Source organism: Pseudophryne corroboree, chromosome 11 (assembly GCF_028390025.1).
Source record: "Pseudophryne corroboree isolate aPseCor3 chromosome 11, aPseCor3.hap2, whole genome shotgun sequence".
NCBI lineage: Eukaryota > Metazoa > Chordata > Amphibia > Anura > Myobatrachidae > Pseudophryne > Pseudophryne corroboree.
The window spans coordinates 108511172-108529701 of record NC_086454.1 but is presented as its reverse complement, the minus strand read 5'-3'; the positions used below and the strand labels follow the sequence as shown (position 1 = coordinate 108529701).

Genomic DNA, 18530 nt, shown 5'->3' with positions numbered 1-18530 from the left:
TCTCCTGCGACATTCCGTGTGCAAGTTCCTGTGTTCCTGTGGAACTACAAGTTCCAGCAACCCCTCCAGCTCTCCTGCGACATTCAGTGTGCAAGTTCCTGTGTTCCTGTGGAACTACAAGTTCCAGCAACCACTCCAGCTCTCCTACTGCATCCAGTGGTTCCCTGTGTTCCAGTCTCCAGATCCCCTGTGTTCCTGGTTATCCTCCTGCATCTCTGTGGAACTACAAGTTCCAGCAACCACTCCAGCTCTCCTGCTGCATCCAGTGGTTCCCTGTGTTCCAGTCTCCAGATCCCCTGTGTTCCTGGTTATCCTCCTGCATCTCCGTGGAACTACAAGCATCAGCAATTCCTGCATTCATTTACAGGCTTCACACCAATCTCCAACACAGTGTGCTTCAGCCTCAGCTGTAGAGACTCCATCTCCAGGTGCAGCTCATCACCTCACCTGTGAATCAGCTTGCAAGCTGCCTGTGCTTTCCAATAGCACTGTGAACCCTGCATCAAGTCTTCTGCATCTGCTACCAGGTTTGCTACCATTATCATCACCTCTGCTGGCTCCACGTGTTTATCATCTCTGGTTCCCATACCAGCATATTGCCATAGACTCTCACTGTATTGCCATAGACTCTCACTGCATTGCCATAGACTCTCACTGTTTTGCCATAGACTCTCAGCTTCCACGCTGCATCATACCCATTGCATTTATTATTGTTTATTTCTCCAAGTATTCCTGCTGCCATATTGTTTTATCTTTCTGCTTAATAAACAACATTGCGCACATGCGCAGGAATCCAATCCAGTATCCTCACTTCTTCCATCCTACCTCCACTGACCCACTAGCGCCCCCTCCGGGGACACAAACCAGACCGAACCTGACAGTTTCCTTCTTTCCCAAGGGAACCTCAGACTCTGAGGAATTTTCCGAGGAGCCTATGCAGATTGGGGCTACCCGCCTCTCCTCGCGTGAGAAGACGCGGAGGAGACAGCAGGGGTTGTGTTTGTACTGTGGGAATAAAGGTCATGTGGTAGTATCATGCCCAGAAAAGCCGGAAAACTTCAGGGCCTGAGGGTGATGGGAAATATCCTGTCAGGCCAGAAGTCAGAATTTCCCAAGAAGACTTTTATCATTCCGGTGACCTTGAAGATCCTCGGTCAAACTGTCAAGACTGAGGCCTTTGTGGACAGTGGGGCCGACGGGGTTTTTATGGACCGCCAATTCGCCCTGAAACACTCTGTTCCCTTAGTACCCTTGGCATCGGAAATTGAGATTTGTGGGTTAAACGGGGAACCATTATCCCAAGGTAAAATTACCTCTTGCACTAGCCAGATTTCTTTGTTTATTGGAGCCACACACTCTGAAAAATTGTCCTTTTATGTGACTGTCTGTACTTTTGCCCCATTGGTGTTGGGGTTACCCTGGTTAAGGGCCCACAATCCTCAATTTGACTGGGTCTCTGGGGAGATTCTTAGTTGGGGTACTGATTGTTTCAGGAGTTGCTTGAGCCTTCCAGTCAGGCTCTCGCAGCTAAGTTTGCCAGGATTGCCAGGGTGTTATGCAGATTTTGCGGACGTGTTCTCCAAAAAAGTTGCAGAGGTACTACCTCCCCATCGCCCCTATGACTGTGCCATTGATTTGTTGCCAAATGCTAAGCTTCCCAAGAGCAGGTTGTACTCCCTGTCACGTCCTGAGACTCAGGCTATGGCAGAGTACATTCAGGAGAACTTAGCTAAGGGATTTATCAGACCTTCACAGTCTCCAGTTGGGTCGGGGTTCTTCTTCGTGGGTAAAAAGGACGGTTCGTTGCGACCCTGCATCGACTTCAGGGAATTGAACCGTATCACGATTAAAAACTCATACCCACTGCCTCTCATTTCGGTCTTGTTTGACCAGCTTCGTACTGCCACCATTTTTTCTAAGATTGACCTACGCGGTGCGTACAATCTAATCCGAATAAGAGAGGGGGATGAATGGAAGACTGCCTTTAATACCCACTCAGGGCATTATGAATATTTGGTGATGCCTTTTGGGCTCTGTAATGCCCCGGCAGTCTTCCAGGATTTCATGAATGATGTGCTCAGGGAATATTTGGATAGATTCTTAGTTGTATACTTAGATGACATCCTAATCTTCTCCCATTCCCTGGAGGAACATCGGAAGCATGTACGCTTAGTCCTCCAGAAACTCAGAGACCACCGGCTTGGGGCGAAGCTGGAGAAGTGCGAATTTGAAGTTCAGCAAATCGCATTTCTAGGATATATTATCTCCCCAGAAGGTTTCCAAATGGAGGGTTCCAAGGTACAGGCAGTCCTGGATTGGGTGCAGCCCACTAGTTTGAAGGCGCTTCAGCGTTTCCTGGGCTTTGCAAATTTTTATAGACGATTTATCGCTGGATTTTCGTCTATAGTGGCGCCTTTGGTGGCACTCACTAAGAAAGGGGCGGATGTTGCTCACTGGTCTTGTGAGGCTAAAGCGGCTTTTGCCCGTCTCAAAAGGGCATTTGTATCGGCCAAGGTGCTGCGACACCCATATCCAGAGCGTCCTTTTGTGGTGGAGGTGGATGCCTCTGAGATGGGTATTGGGGCAGTGCTTTCTCAGATGGGAGTGTCTGATAATCGCCTTCATCCCTGTGCTTACTTTTCCCGTAAATTTTCGCCTGCCGAGATGAATTATGACGTGGGTAACCGGGAATTGTTGGCTATTAAGGATGCACTCGAGGAGTGGAGACACTGGCTTGAGGGGGCTAAGTTTGTGGTCTCAATTCTCACCGACCATAAGAATCTGGCATATTTAGAGTCAGCGAAGCGTCTCAATGCCAGGCAGGCACGATGGGCTTTGTTTTTTGCTCGCTTTAATTTTTTGATAACATATCGCCCTGGGTCAAAAAACATCAAGGCTGATGCGCTCTCGCTGAGTTTTGCTCCAATCCAGGAGACCACCGAGGAGCCGTTGCCCATTGTGTCCCCATCATGTATTAAAGTGGGCATTACCCAGGACCTCTTATCATTAGTCCTTAGAGCACAGGAGCAGGCTCCTCCAGACCTTCCGGTAGGTCTTTTGTTTGTGCCTCCTAGGTTAAGACAGCGAGTGTTCCTGGAATTCCATGCCAAGAAGTCGGCAGGTCACCCGGGTATTGCCAGAACTCGGGAGTTGCTATCTAGGGCGGTGTGGTGGCCCTCGGTGGCTAAGGATGTGGATCAGTGGGTTTGGGCATGTGACATCTGTGCCCGAAATAAGACTCCTAGAGGGGTTCCTGTTGGCCCATTACATCCACTCTCTATCCCATCTAAGCCATGGACCCACATTTCAATGGATTTTGTGGTGGACTTGGCCAAATCCTCGGGGATGACAGCCATCTGGGTTGTCGTTGACAGGTTTTCGAAGATGGCGCACTTCGTTCCACTGGTTGGGCTGCCATCGGCCAGACGCCTGTCTGAATTATTTATGCTGCATGTTGTGCGTCTCCACGGGTTGCCACTTGATGTGGTCTCTGACCGCGGATCCCAGTTTGTGGCCAAATTCTGGAGGGCATTTTGTTCCGATCTCCAGATTTCTGTCAGCTTGTCGTCAGGCTACCATCCGCAGTCTAATGGGCAGACTGAAAGGGTGAACCAGTCCTTGGAGCAGTTCCTCAGGTGTTATGTCTCCAAGTGTCAGACTGACTGGGTTGCTCATCTGTCCATGGCGGAGTTTGCCTATAACAACGCGGCTCACTCTGCTACAGGGATCTCTCCCTTCCTTTGTGTGTATGGGCATCATCCTAAGGCCAATTCTTTTGACCCCCTGGACTCCACGCCTGGTGGTTCCTCTGTGGTTTCGGTCCTTAGAGGTATTTGGCGGAAAGTGAAGAAAGCCCTTGTGTCTGTGTCATTAGTGACCAAAAGGGTTTTTGATAAGCGGAAAAGACCCTGCAGCTTCAAATTAGGAGACTTCGTCTGGTTGTCTACCAAGAATTTGAAGTTGAGACAGCCATCTCATAAGTTAGGCCCCCGGTTCATCGGCCCTTATAAGATCACCAGGGTTATCAATCCGGTGGCATTTCAGTTAGATCTGCCCCGTTCTTTGGGTATCAATAAAACATTTCATTGTTCCCTTTTAAAATGGGCGATTAGTAATCCTTCTTCCAGTGGAAGACCTTCCCCTCTTCTGATACGTGGCCAGAGGGAGTTTGTTGTTGAAAGGATTCTTGACTCCAAGATGGTTCGGGGTCGGCTGTCATTTTTGGTGCACTGGAAGGGGTATGGCCCGGAGGAGCGGTCGTGGGTGCGCAGTTGTGATCTTCATGCCCCCAGACTGATACGCTCTTTCTTCTCGCTGTTCCCCGATAAACCCGGTGGTAGGGGTTCTTTGACCCCTCGTCAGAGGGGGGGTACTGTTAGGGTCTCCTGCCCTGTGCTGCCACGTCGTCATGGCAACCGGGAGACAAGTGCTAGCGGAGTAACCTGAGCGCAGCTGATACTCCGGTTCGGGTCTTTTGCTGTGCAGTGGTTACAGGCTCTGTGCACGGCAGGGGATCCGGTGCTGGTTTTTGTGCCCACAGTCTGTGAGGTCTGAGTGGGGCGTGGACAGCACCTGCTTTATAAGGCCTCTTCTCAGGTTAAGCAGATGCTGCTGAATCTTTGTTGGTTAGTCAGTTCCTGAAAGTTAGCCAGTACTGTGTAGCTTTGTATTTGTTGTTGCTTACTGCAAATAGGCCTGGGGATTTGGTACTACACTCTGCCAATCCAGACCTAGCAGTAAGACTGGAGTCAGTCATTTAGCTTGCTGGGGTTCTTTTACTACTCTGTGAACTTAGCAAGTTTGCGGCTGTATTCTAAGACTTGCCTGCCTAAATCCTGTCTCACTGTGCAAGGTGTCAGGTGTCAGTTTAGTGGCAGTAAGCTGAACCTGTGCACTGCAAGTGAGAATTAGGATTGTGGAGACTCTCCTTGTGTCTATCATTCCATCTCTGACCAAGGAGTTTACTGCCACACCCGTTGGTAACCCTTTAGGGTTTTGCTGTTGCCCTTAGCAACAGCATTTCGGGTTCTCTACGTATTAAAACACAACATCTTGCTTTTCCCATCTGAGCATTACTAATACTAGGGAGACACCCAGTTCCTTAGCCTCTGGGCTTCTCTGTTCACTTTGTGTGTATTTTGTTACCCTATCACCTTCTGTGTCTGTCTGTGAGTTCATTTGCTTTGCATACCTATCCGTTCAGACACCAGTACATTCCTGCAGGCACTGGTGTGCATAACAGTTCAAACACCAGTACATTCCTGCAGGCACTGGAGTGCATAACAGTTCTGAGACCAGTACATTCCTGCAGGCACTGGTGTGCATAACACTCAGCTCTATAAATGTGAACAATGCTAATTACTATTGCCCACTAGACACAACTTGCTCTGTATAAACTTTTATGCAGACCTGCGTTTGTGTCTTTACGCTTACTTCTTTAAAATACTGTTATTTCAAATTTACCTATAAATGTACCTATATAGCAACAAATGTATCCTATTTCACACAGATCTATAATGACTCTAGCAATAATCAATAATTTAAATGATATGATTCAGATTGGATAGCTATCTTGCAGAACATACACTGATATAAATATACACATAATTATAATATTATATATAATATATATTTCTATATATATACCACTTGACTCTCATAGAACCCCCACACACTACACACATACTGAATGAATGCATTTCCTTCAAAGTCTCTAATTTGCATATCAACAGAGGTTCATATGCCTGTTCAAGAGGGTAGTGGGACAGGTTAATTAACATTTCAATGGCTATCCTAAACTAGCAAGCAGATTTAACTAAATCCTGGAGGAAAAAGAAAAAAAAAACTTTGTTTATATCTGTGTGTAATTCTTACATCAAGTATTCATCTCACTATTAACTCTCACTAGGCCCAATTGAAACTATTTGTAATTGACTATGGCATGGGTTAAATAAATGCATTAGTAACTAATAAATGGTGTTTGATGTGACCAAGGAAAGCTGATTATTCTGAGCAGAGTGAAAATCAGCCATTTAGAAAATGACCTTCCCAAAATGGGCACTGCTCCTCCCCCTTCCACATCCATGAGGGTTACACAAAATGGTGGACAGGCCATGTGGCTAGTCCAAAATGGAGGACAGACCATGCAGCTTCCTTTGTCCCAAAGAAATCACGCACCATACAAGCACCAGAAGTTATTTTAGGCCTGAGTTATAAAAAAAAAAACTGTATCAAAGCTATGCAGCAACTTTTAAATGTACTTTTAAACCCTACTTAACAGATAAACAATCCAATCTGAATCAACCACAATATGACTTATTTGAACTTTGTTTTGCAACAATAAAAATACATTTGAGCATCTTAAATATTATGAGAAACGCATTGTCCCTTGAAATTTCATATAATTGGCTTACTGATACCACAACAATAAACGTGGATGTTATTTTCATCAGCGACGCGATGCGTCCATCGGAGCCGGTCGATTACAGCCATGTTTATAATGTGCAGTGCATCATTAAGACCCTGATATCCCGGACGAGCCCCCATCTGTGAATGCCAAATTGCTTTCTCACAAATATTTAAAATGCCCACTCTAATATATACTTTAAATGCCTGCACCTCTTATTACCATATCCCATGAATGTGCACTATATATCGCAAAACACTGCATCCCATAAAAGAAAAACAATACACCCACACATTATCTGAGTTCCAAAGCTCATTGATGTATATATTTGTTATTAAAAGGATATGGGTTCAATATATTACAAAGTACAGTATACCTATGGTTACATGGTTAGACTCACACAGTAAGCAGTTAAAACATACAGTTACATACAGTTACATATAGTTACAGTTACATGCCAGCATACAATACCATTATCCTTAAGTTATATAAATTTGTCTTTCCATATCACTCTCTCTCTCTGTAAAGTAATGCTGGGACTCCATCTTCCTCTGAGACCAAAACAGGAACTGCCTTCCTGTGTGGTCAGCTTATGTGTTATCTAGTTTTGGGTGAGGGAACTCTCTCTCATTCATGATGAGTCTCTAGTCTCTTTGTATATGCTGAACAGGTACAGCCTTGGGGACATCCAAAGGGGCTGGCCTGAGCTTCCTGTCCACTGTCCTAATAAGAGTGATTTTTAGCTTTCATACATATAATCATAACTATTTGTCACAATGTCCTACAACTTAATAACAAGTATCAAATTAATCTACACATTAAGCTGGTTGTTTTAATAGTATATATGACAGGTCTATCTTGCTTCATTCAAATAATACACATACATGACATTACTTCATTACATAATTTTAAGACATCATGATGTCTGGCGCTTGATATCACTATAATCATGTACTGTATGAAATAGGTGTTATATCCATCTCTGTGGCATGTCCGTGTAAATGCGTGTGTTACCATATTTTGCTGTGCTCGCTGCGCGTATTTGCAAGTATAGCGACTCATATGTGTGTAGTTTGTATGTTCTTTTTATGTAATATTTTTGACTTCGACACAGGTCAGCGCCTTATCCCCTCTGCTGGACTTCACCACCGGGTACTATGGAGCCTATAATATAAGGATTTTAGCAAATCTGACCTGTGCTCCCTGCCCTGGTGGATATAGTGGGGTCCCTGCACAGCCACAGTGTCCACGCCAGCAGCGCGGTCCATCTCCTGGGACCGCGACCGGATTGCGATTTTCTGCGGGTCCCACCTGGGGGACCTCTTACCTCCTCCCTGAAGTGTGGCCACGCGATCCAGGAGAGCAGCAGCGGTGATGTGTGTCTGATGACCGGAGCGCCTCCGCTGCAAGTACCCAGCAACCAGGGCGCGGGAGTATGCAGTGCTGCTGGGGGAGGTGATGGAGCCGCAGCACAGAATGTCAGCCTGACATGCCCTTGAAGTCTTCTTTCTTCTTAAAAAGCTCTTGTTAGGGCTGCCTAGCGCAGCCCCACCTGTTAGCTGTCTGCACTGCAGGCACCAATTTACAAACTGAGCTCCAGTGCCTGGAGGCAGGGCTATAGAGGAGGCGGTGCAGTGCATCCTGGGAACAGTCAAAGCTTTAGCCTGTTGGTGCCTCGGATCAAGATCTAACTCTACACCCCGATGTTATTCCCTGTGGAATACCAGTGTACCCCGCTGCAGAAAACCCCCTTAGTTAAATAAGTATGCCCAAGTAACGTAAGGTTAGGCTCACACATTTGTTAGGCCCACAGTTAACTAACTTGCAGGGGACGCTGTAGCTAACACATTTGTGTCCAAAGTGTTTATCTAACTTACGTAGCCTCTGTGCTCCTATCCAGCCCAGATATAATATACTGAGTGCCAGCAATGATGTTCCCAGCCTTATCACATCACCAGACAGTGCCCAATGTCTTGTGGTGTGATAAGGCTAGCAATATCTCAGGACTCAGTGACTGTACCATGAGTAGGGCTGTGAGTCAGTGGCATTGCCAACTGTTGACATGAGGGAGCGAAGATAATCTGGATGAGCCCAGGGCATAGGCGTGCGCATGGCACCAGGCACCCCATAATGTCTGGCATCCCCCACGCGCACATCAAAACATCAGGACTTTTGTCCCGGGTCCTGACGACAAGGGGGCCCGGGTGGCAGCGGAGTACATTTAAAATGCAGCTCCCGGTCACCAGCCAATTGGAGCTCTCGTACCGGCTGCCAAGCAAGAGCGGCGGCTCCTGATTGGCTGCTGGACTGCCCAGTCTGTCTACTAGAGCAACGATGCGGTGCCTGGCCTCACTATCCGCTGGCTCAGGTAAGGGAACCTACCAGTGAACGCAGGGGGAAAGGGGAGGATACTGAGAGACATAGAAAGAGGGAAGGCAAATTCAGGCTGAAAGAGTGAATGAGGGAGGCTGAGAGTGAAAGGGGAGCATGATGAGAGGCACAGAGTGAAGGGGGAGCAGGCTGAGAGGCACAGAGTGAAGGGGAAGCAGGCTGAGAGTCACAGAGTGAAGGGGGAGCAGGCTGAGAGGCACAGAGTGAAGGGGAAGCGGGCTGAGAGTCACAGAGTGAAGGGTGGGAGGCTGTGAGGCACAGAGTGAAGGAAGCAGGCTGAGAGGCACAGAGTGAAGAGGGAGCAGGCTGAGAGTCACAAAGTGAAGACTGGGAGGCTGTGAGGCACAGAGTGAAGGAAGCAGGCTGAGAGGCATAGAGTGAAGAGGGAGCAGGCTGAGAGGCACAGAGTGAAGGGTGGGAGGCTGTGAGGCACAGAGTGAAGGGGGAGCAGGCTGATGAGGTACAGAGTGAAGGAGGAGCTGGCTGAGAGGCACAGAGTGAAGGGGGAGCAGGCTGAGAGGCACAGATTAAAGGGGAGCAGGCTGAGAGGCACAGAGTGAAGAGGGAGCAGGTTGAGAGGCACAAAGTGAAGAGGGAGCAGGCTGAGAGACACAGAGTGAAGGGGGAGCAGGCTGAGAGGCACAGAGTGAAGGGGGAGCAGGCTGAGAGGCACGGAGTGAAGGGGGAGCAGGCTGAGAGGCACGGAGTGAAGGGGGAGCAGGCTAAGGCACAGAGTGAAGGGGGAGCAGGCTGAGAGGCACAGAGTGATTGGTGGGAGGCTGTGAGGCACAGAGTGAAGGGTGCAGGCTGAGAGGCACAGAGTGAAGGGTGGAAGGATGAGAGAAGAGGGAAGAGTGGGAGGTAGACAGGCATAAAGTGAAGAGGGGAGGCTGAGACAGACACAAAGTGAGGGGGATGGTGAGAGATGCAGGCGGGAGATGGTGTGGCTGAGAGACACAGGCAGGAGATGATGATGTGGCTGAGAAATGAGGAGGGGAGATGATGGTATGTCTGAGAGATGCGTGTGGAGGAGATGATGGTGTGGCAGAGAGATGCAGGCACGAGATGATGGTGTGGCATCACTCATTTGGTAACTATAAATTACTGTAAAGCTGCTTAGTGATATGCTGCAAATGTTACACTTAAGTTTGTCAGTATATTGCGCACTGCAAAGACTGACACAAAACATCCTAATGTGTAATATGTGTTTGTATTCTGCTGTGTTTCCTACCTCCACCAAGATCTGGGTTTTCAATGTTTTTTTTTTGTCTTTATTTTACTGTATGTGGATCTGGATTTTTCGAAGTACTGTCATTACGCCGTTCTGGCTATTTAAATATCTTTTTTTTAATGTGGATCTGGCTATTTACATGTATTTCATGTGGATCTGGCTATTTCAGTGTATATTATGTGAATCTATATATATTTGTATGCGGATATAATGGCGATCGAGTTAAAATGCTCTATGTAACGTTAACCTTATTCACATAGCAATGCCAATGCCTGCATCACATTCAGCGCTCTCCATTATTTTTGCATTCTTATATTTTCCCACTTGAACAAATTGTAAAATAGTGCTAGCCACGCCCAATAGGTGGTGCTAACCATGCCCAATAGATTGTGTTAACCACACCCAATAGGCGGTGCTAGACACGCCCCTCCAGTGGTGCACCCCCTGATAAAATGTGCTGTGCACGCCTATGGCCCGGGGCACTTATTTTTCTATGATATTAGTAAAGGTGCATGCATAGGTGCCAGGTAAACACATACACCTCCCTTATAATGTCCACCCACTCCCCTCCACACTGTTGACTGTCCTGTTCTCACAGGCTCTAATACTTCCATCCTCTCATGGGTAGCAAGCCACCTGCACTGCGTAGTAGATCGTTGGCTAGTCTCCAAGTCAGTTTCCTCCTTAAGAAAGCAGCAGCTGCAGAAGGTCTTCTTTTGGGAGCTGTGCCTGCTCTGTTGCATGTTAGCGTCTCCAGTTTCCATCCAACGTGACACTGAGCAAAGGCACCAAGGAGCAGCATTTGGGAGGGTCCGTAAACCATTTGTTTAGCTTAGATCTTAGGTCTTGCATACCCTATTTACAGATGGACTTCCTATATTGCAGGACTCCCCTATCAACAAACTCTGGGTCTCTCAGAGCTAGTCTCTGTTACTTACTCTTACCTTTTGTGTTAGTTTCATAAGAATTTGTTGCTTTATCTTAAAAGCAGTTGGGAGGATTATTTAGGGCCGCTACAGGGTAAAGATAGGAGCAGTTGCCTTGGGTAGTCCTCAGGACTCTACCACCAGTTACATTCCAGAAAATTAAATTTTTATTTTGCATAGGACACATCGCACATCTAATCGCCTTTTTTATTTTGAGGGAGGTCTCATTTTATTTGCCCAAAGTGTCTGGCTCTAGGGTGTACATTCTGGCATCTTCCATGGCTATGTCTTTTTGTAATTATTGGACCAATGCCATGATGGTGAGCTTAGCTACCTGTGGGCCTAATTCAGGTCCTGACACTGTTGTGGTAAAAGCGCAAACTACTGATGTTGGGTACTTGGCGCATGTGCAGTACGGGACCTGCATTGTCAGACATAGAACGGATGCATACATTAGTTGATTGGCAGACTGCAGACGTTTGAGGCAGGGAGGGGGTAGCGATGCCTGTTTAGTGGGAGTGCTGAGGCCAAGGTCTCCATCTTCGGATGGAGATTTCCTGGCCTCAGCGATGCAGCTGCAGCATCTGGTCTGCATAGGTTACTCAACTGGATAATGGTGTAGCAGGTGATCTGATGCATGCCCGTAGACACAGCAGAGGCCCACACATGCATGCAGGAGGCAACTACTTATACCTAGGCTTACCATACTATCCCTTCAAACCATCACACTCATGAATTACACAGGTTCTGTGGCTGGCTGACTTCAATCCTGAGTGTCACCTGGTTTTAATCAGCCACAGAACCTGTATAATTCATGTGTGTCCCTGTTTAAAGGGACAGTATGGTAAGCCTATTTATACCAGACGTCTCCTGCTGCATTAACATACAGATGTGTCCTCATAAATCTAGCCTCAGTATGCCATGCAGCGGGAGATGCCTGATAAGAGTGAGCTGACAGGTTCTGTGCAACTCCACTAGTGTCGGGCATTTCTTTTGCCGCGCAGGGAGACTGTGCTGATTCATTTGATATGCGACATGTGTATATCTGAGTGTGACTGAGTCTGTATATGAAGCACAGTGGAACTTGGCATTGAAAAAGCATTTCATATGCAGATTCAGAGACTCAGGCGCACACAGATATACAAGTGTCAAACTGTATATCAAATTAATCAGCGCAGTCTCTGGTGTGTCTTAGCTGCTTCCCATTGCGTTGCGACTTAGATGCATTTTCAACAAAAAAGACGTCCCATGCTAACAGAGTCTCACAGAACCTGGTGCGCCAGGAGGAGGTGTTTGATGCAAGTGCAGCAAAGATGTATGAGGACACACCTGTATGTTAGCATCACCCCATTCCAAGGAAGCAGCAGCAGTGAAATAAATGCAACCACATCTGAATCACATTCAACCCCCTCAGCTGTGTCTTTCTCCTTTCTTGTTCCACCAGTCTGTATTGTATGCTTGCCATTTTGGACAAGAACATTTTAGGCAAGTGTTGTTGACACTTTAACATCAGTTATGTATGTAGTGTAGGCTTTGATGGTGCCTTTGGGCCCTCACCTTGCCGACTTGGTGTCCCTGGTTAATGAAAAATGGTTAATAAAGTCATGAGAAGTTTGTGTATACCGGTAGAAATACTAACAAGTTTGACCATTTTTGGACAAGGTGTATGAAAGCGCCCTATGCTATAGGTATCCACAATGATGCTCAAGATAATGCTGATGGTCCTCAGAAAATTAGCCACCACCAGGCTCCCACAGTTTGATTGCATGCTCCTGCTTTAGGTAGGTTACACACAATGCTGTAGGTGGCCTGTAACTATTATGGTTTATAATGTCATGCTTTAAAGTTGCAACTGATTTTATTTACAATGCTGTGATTTCAGATGGGCGATGCTTTGCTGATGTCTGGTTGTCTATCGATAGTTTCTTTTTTCTTGTGTGTAAAATGTAAAAAGTTGCTTTCAAAATAAACTCAAGTGAAGTTGTAACTGAGATGTGTACTCTCCGAATAGCTGGGAGATGTGGTCACTCAATTATGCATTAGTCCTTCTATGTACTGTACAATATATTTCTCCATACCTAACAACACTGGTGTACTGAACAAGGTCTTCTCTTTAATAATAGACATGAAATTAAAGAAAAGTATTTTATTTAAAAAAAAAAAAACACAATATTTACAAGTCAGGACATTTGGTGAAGGTTCTGCATTGTGTTACTCCAGGTCAGTGCTTGGTCCATATACCACCTGGTCAAGCAGCATCTTCATTACACAGGCGCTGTTGTGGAATCTAAACCTCCGTTGATCGCTCTATCAAACTAAAAAACACAAAGAGTAAAAACCTGAATGCCTCGGGAGTGCTGTAGCCTGGAAGTCATGTCAATACCTTGAAGTGATTTAGGCAAATAGGTGTTTAGGGACTTCAATGGTTCTAAGTAAGATAGGGCAGCTCTTTGGCAGATGGTTACCTGAGATCCGCTAGTAGGTTTCTGTAAGGGTGGGGGGAACTGTCATGGGATAACTCATCAGTTTCCTCTGGCATCTCTCTGTGGGATGGAGTAGGGGAGAGTTAGTACCCCTGATAACAGCTAAATACATTGACTTCTGTGCTATGGGAAGAGTGTGGGGCCTAAACGATGGTGGCTAGAACATATAGGCTCCATAATTTAAATAGGAACCCTATGGGACTGGGTGTGGTATAGAAGATCTATAATGTCTAGGTTGACAGTCATTAGGTTGACCCCATATGGTCGACACTAACAAAAGGTCGACACATGAAAAGGTCAACAGGTACAAAATGTTGACACTGGAAAAGCTCAACACAAAAAAGGTCACAACACTTTTTTTATGTTTTTGGTGTCGTTTTCACCATCAGAACACAGGGAACCCCAATTAGTGTACCGTGTCACCCTGCATGGTGAACGAGCTGTGGGCACAGGATACTATTCCCAATCGTAGACCATGTGGATTGTAAAGTATGAAAAAGGTGGAAAAAAAAATAAAAAAAATAATAAGTCATGTCGACCATATGTGTTGACCATTGACCATTGTCATGTCGACTATTTGAACCTGCCTATTTTTTCCCGTTTCAACCTTTCATAGGTCGACATATTGTCCAGGACGACCTTTTGCCAGTCTCGACCTAATGCATGTCGACCTATTGACTGTCGACTTAGACATTGTCCGTCTAAACATTGGAACCCCATGGGACTAATGATTCACTTTGCTGGTAATACATATTTAAAGTTTTTATTTCAGGGTCTAAATTAAGCTCAGCACACGGGGCTGTGTGTAAGTTGTCCGAGGATTTTCCCAGAATTCCCGCGAGGACACTGCCAGCAGCCAAGTGGTCACTGGTCATGGACTGGCTGGTATTAGTAACTAAAGGACAGTTCTGCCGGCTTTCTGTATTTTTAGCTCAGTGATTTCCAGACTCTGTCCCTCCCTATCTGCTGTGGTTACTCATTAGGGGGCTGTATCACCCGACTTCTATAGGTAAAGTGATGACAGACTACTATTATTGGTACGGCGTGGGTTAGCTGATCAACATCACTGTCTGAAACTGCTTGAGTGTTAAAGCTTCTTAAGGTTGTTGTACAATGTACATTAAATTTATTTGTTCCAAATGTTATTTTATCCATTAATAATAAATACAGGGGCCAAATATTTGCTCAATACATAGATAATTACAAGTATAGTTTTGGGACATGTATGTATTTCTAGTTTGGGGCATGGTGTGTGTGTGTGTGTGTGTGTGTGTGTGTGTGTGTGTGTGTGTGTGTGTGTGTGTGTGTGTGTGTGTGTGTGTGTGTGTGTGTGTTTGTGCTGTATTGCACCAGAGTGGGATAAGGTAATACTTACCGGAGCTCATTGACCAGTTGCACGTACTTCTGCTGTAGACTTTTATTCTGTACAGACTGAGGTACATCAGGCACAAACCAGGCAGCAACAAACTTTATGCATACAGCCACGTGCTAACATGAGACAATAAACACAACAGCATGAGAGGACACACAACAGCAGTGTATTGCAATAACAGAATAGGAAAATAATAATACACAATAGAAAAACATGGAAGTTAATGGACTTTAAAAAAACTTGCACCTGAGACAATGGGGGTCATTCCGAGTTGATCGCTAGCTGACGTTATTCGCAGCACAGCAATCAGGCTACAAATCGGCATTTCTGCGCATGCATATGCACCGCAATGCGCACGCGTGACGAACGGGTACAAAGGCTTTTGTGGTTTTGCACAGGTTCCAGCAACATTTTCATTCGCACTGGCGGCCACAAGAAGATTGACAGGAAAGGGGTGTTTCTGAGTGTCAACTGACTGTTTTCAGGTAGTGCTTAGAAAAATGCAGGCGTGCCAGGGAAAACGCAGGCGTGGCTGGGCGAACGCTGGGCGGGTGTGTGACGTCAAAAGCCAACCCTCCAACGTTAGAATCATCGCACACGAAGAGTAAGTTCAGGGCTGGTCTTGTTTTGCACAAAATGATTTTGCAGCCGCTCTGCTGCACAGGCGTTCGCACTTCTGCAAAGCGAAAATACACTCCCTGGTGGGCGGCGACAATGCGTTTGCACGGCTGCTAAAAACTGCTAGCGAGCGATCAACTCGGAATGACCCCCAATGTTACCTCATTTTTATACATCTTACAAATGTTCAAAATAGTATGGATCTTTGGGGTGACTGGTTACATGAGGAAATGACTCATGAGCTATATATGTGGAAGCCTCTTTTGAATAGATTACAATGATGGTTTTCCAATTAATGTTTATCTAAAGCCTTAATATATCTGCTATAAAGAGATGTATTTTGTACAAACTACCCTTCAATGATTTATGAAAGCCCAGAAACCATGAAATAATAGTAACTCATTAATCATAGAATTAGTCTATATCAATTGAAGAATACATAAATGTAAACAATGAAAATGTACTTTGGGAAAGGGCTAGTCCCCCCCCCCCGCCCCCCCCCCCACACACATACACACTCCCCTACCTCCATAGGTGTGCGCAGGGGGGGTGCCTGGTGCGCACAGGCACCCCCTAATGTCTGGCACCCTGATCTCACAAGCCTGATGCAGCGATCGCTGAGCAGGCACCCTGTCAGGACTGCATTACTGACCAGACGCCTGGGTTAATCAAGGGTGCCACTGCCACCGTCTTTCAAACTCCCGGCTCCTCCTCCGTGTACAAAAACAGCGTGATGTGATTACATCATGCTGCTCGCACGCCCACCCGCCATACCCTCCACATGCCCACCTCTCTCCTTCTATGCTATGCCAACACTAGCCACTGATGAGGAGCAGAATGCAGCCAGCGTTCCTCTTAGGAAGACAAATTCAATACTGGCAGGCGGTCGGCAGCAGCATTGACACGTCACTCGTTTTTCCAGCAGCAGCAGTACTAGTCTGCGACTGTCAGTGTCAGTTAAGTGACTGACTTGTAAGTCAGCTGCTGCAGCTTGCAGGGGAAAGAGAGGGGGAGCCAGACCAGGCTGAGGAGGAGCAGTGTAATTCCAGTGAGTGCCATCAGGGGTGTTTGTTTGGTGCACACCACAACATCTGACAGTGTATCTGCATTATTAGGATTGGTACAAGGGTGGATATTTTATATTGCGTTGACCGTCAATAGATGGTGCTATACACGCCCAAAAGGCGGTGCTAGACACACCCCTCCGAAGGTGCACCCCCTAATAAAATGTGCTGCGCACGCCTATGCCTACCTCAAAGTAGCAGAACAGTGTCTGGACTCTGGGCCTAATTCAGATTTGTACGCGTAAACCTGATGGTTTATATACAAATCTAATGGTTTTGGATCTGCGCAAGTGCAGAATGCTATATCGCTTGCAGCCCCCTGTCAGCCGCATGCAGCATGATTTATATACTGCAGCGTTCGGGGCAGTAACCGGCACTGTTCCTCAAAACAGGGACTTCTCCCCCATTTTGTAGGCACAATGGGTACAGGGTCTGCAACTGTGGACCGGGGTGTCATATCCTACGGCCAGTCTGAGGTAAGCTTCAGCTTACACAGACTGACTGTTCCCTAAAAAGATTGCGAATGCACTTGGATCTCCCACAGCACCTGCGGCTGCATTCGAACTTTTAATTACACAGAACTGCACAGCCGCATCCTTGCTGAGGGCCTAATATGAATTATGCTTTCTGAGTGCTCTAAAAAGCACAGGTGTGTCTACTAGTTAGTTCCAACTCATTGGTTGGAGCATTTTCCCAAAGTCTTTATTGTATTCTTTATCATTTGTACTTGTTCTGGGTTTCCTGGAACAGTTGGTGTCAGATAAGTGCTGGGCCTGTTTCTGATGCTATTGGGGGTAATTCAGAGTTGATCGCAGCAGCTTATTTGTTAGCAGTTGGACAAAACCATGTGCACTGCAGGGGGGGGGGGGCAGATATTACATTTGCAGAAAGAGTTAGATTTGGGTGGGTTATATTGTTTCTGTGCAGGGTAAATACTGGCCGCTTTATTTTTACACTGCAATTTAGATTTCAGTTTGAACACACCCTACCCAAATCTAACTATCTCTGCACATGTTATATCTGCCCCACCTGCAGTGCACATGGTTTTGCCCAACTGCTAACAAATTTGCTGCTGCGATCAACTCTGAATTACCCCCATTATCCAGAAATCCTCTAACTCAGCCTCTCCCTATGAAAACTAATTCCAGATTACGACTAACTAGTGACCAGACTCCGCTATCTCCATATACATATACAATAGTTGTCTTGTAAATCTACCAATACTCGAGGGGGTTTGGCATACTTTGTGCGACAAGCGGGTTCTTCCTCATTCGCAGCACCATCTTACCTGTCATATTCAGGAAGATGACATGTGCACAAAAGAGCAAAGGCTCTGGAACAGTGCCAGAGTCTTTGCTTTCACAGTGTGGGGCCACCGTGGAGGTACAGCAGTGGCGCACCCAGGGGGGGTTCCGAGCACCCAGAAACCCCCCTCCACCTAAAAATTTTTATTTATTTTTTTTTTTGTTGCATGAGTATTATTAATGGCTGTCTAGCGTCCTCTGCAGCCTGCTGTCTTCCTGGTTGCACTTGTCAGTGCTTAATAAAAGTTTACTTTATTTTAATTATAGTACATATATATCCATGTGCATACACACACAGACACACATATGATATCTGTACATGCGTATATACGTGTACTGTATGTATGTATGCATGTATGTATATATATATATATGTATATGCATGTTTAATATGCTATGTGTATATGTACAGTATCTGTGTATATGTATGTGTATATATATATATAGATAGATAGATAGATAGATAGATAGGTGTATATACGGTATATATATATATATGTGTGTAGAGAGAGAGATATATATATATTATATATATATATATATATATATAGACACTAGTTTTACGGACCCAGCATATACTGGGTCACCTCAATCCCCACCCCCGTGCTTGGTTCCACCCAGTTCTGGAAACCCCCCCATGCAAATCCTGCGTTTGCCACTGTGCAGAGTGTGCAGTGCAGGGCCCATATGCACTACACACCCTGCACTCATTCTAAATACACCAATGGTTTACAC

At 46.0% G+C, this 18530-nt stretch overlaps 1 protein-coding gene across 3 annotated transcripts in view; it reads right to left on the bottom strand.

The window, feature by feature from the left end:
• Positions 1 to 13092: 13092 nt before the first annotated feature.
• ANO9 (anoctamin 9) overlaps positions 13093 to 18530 on the bottom strand; it is a 129597-nt gene continuing 124159 nt past the window's right edge. For 2 of the 3 annotated variants that reach the window (XM_063944727.1, XM_063944729.1), the window contains 3 exons: positions 14813 to 14925; positions 13420 to 13497; positions 13093 to 13269 (listed from right to left, as the gene is read on the bottom strand). In XM_063944727.1, the coding sequence (XP_063800797.1) occupies positions 13242 to 13269; positions 13420 to 13497; positions 14813 to 14925 (219 nt within the window). In that variant the 3' untranslated portion in view covers positions 13093 to 13241. The remainder of the gene's footprint in view (positions 13270 to 13419; positions 13498 to 14812; positions 14926 to 18530) is intronic. The other variant, XM_063944728.1, reaches the window with a different exon arrangement.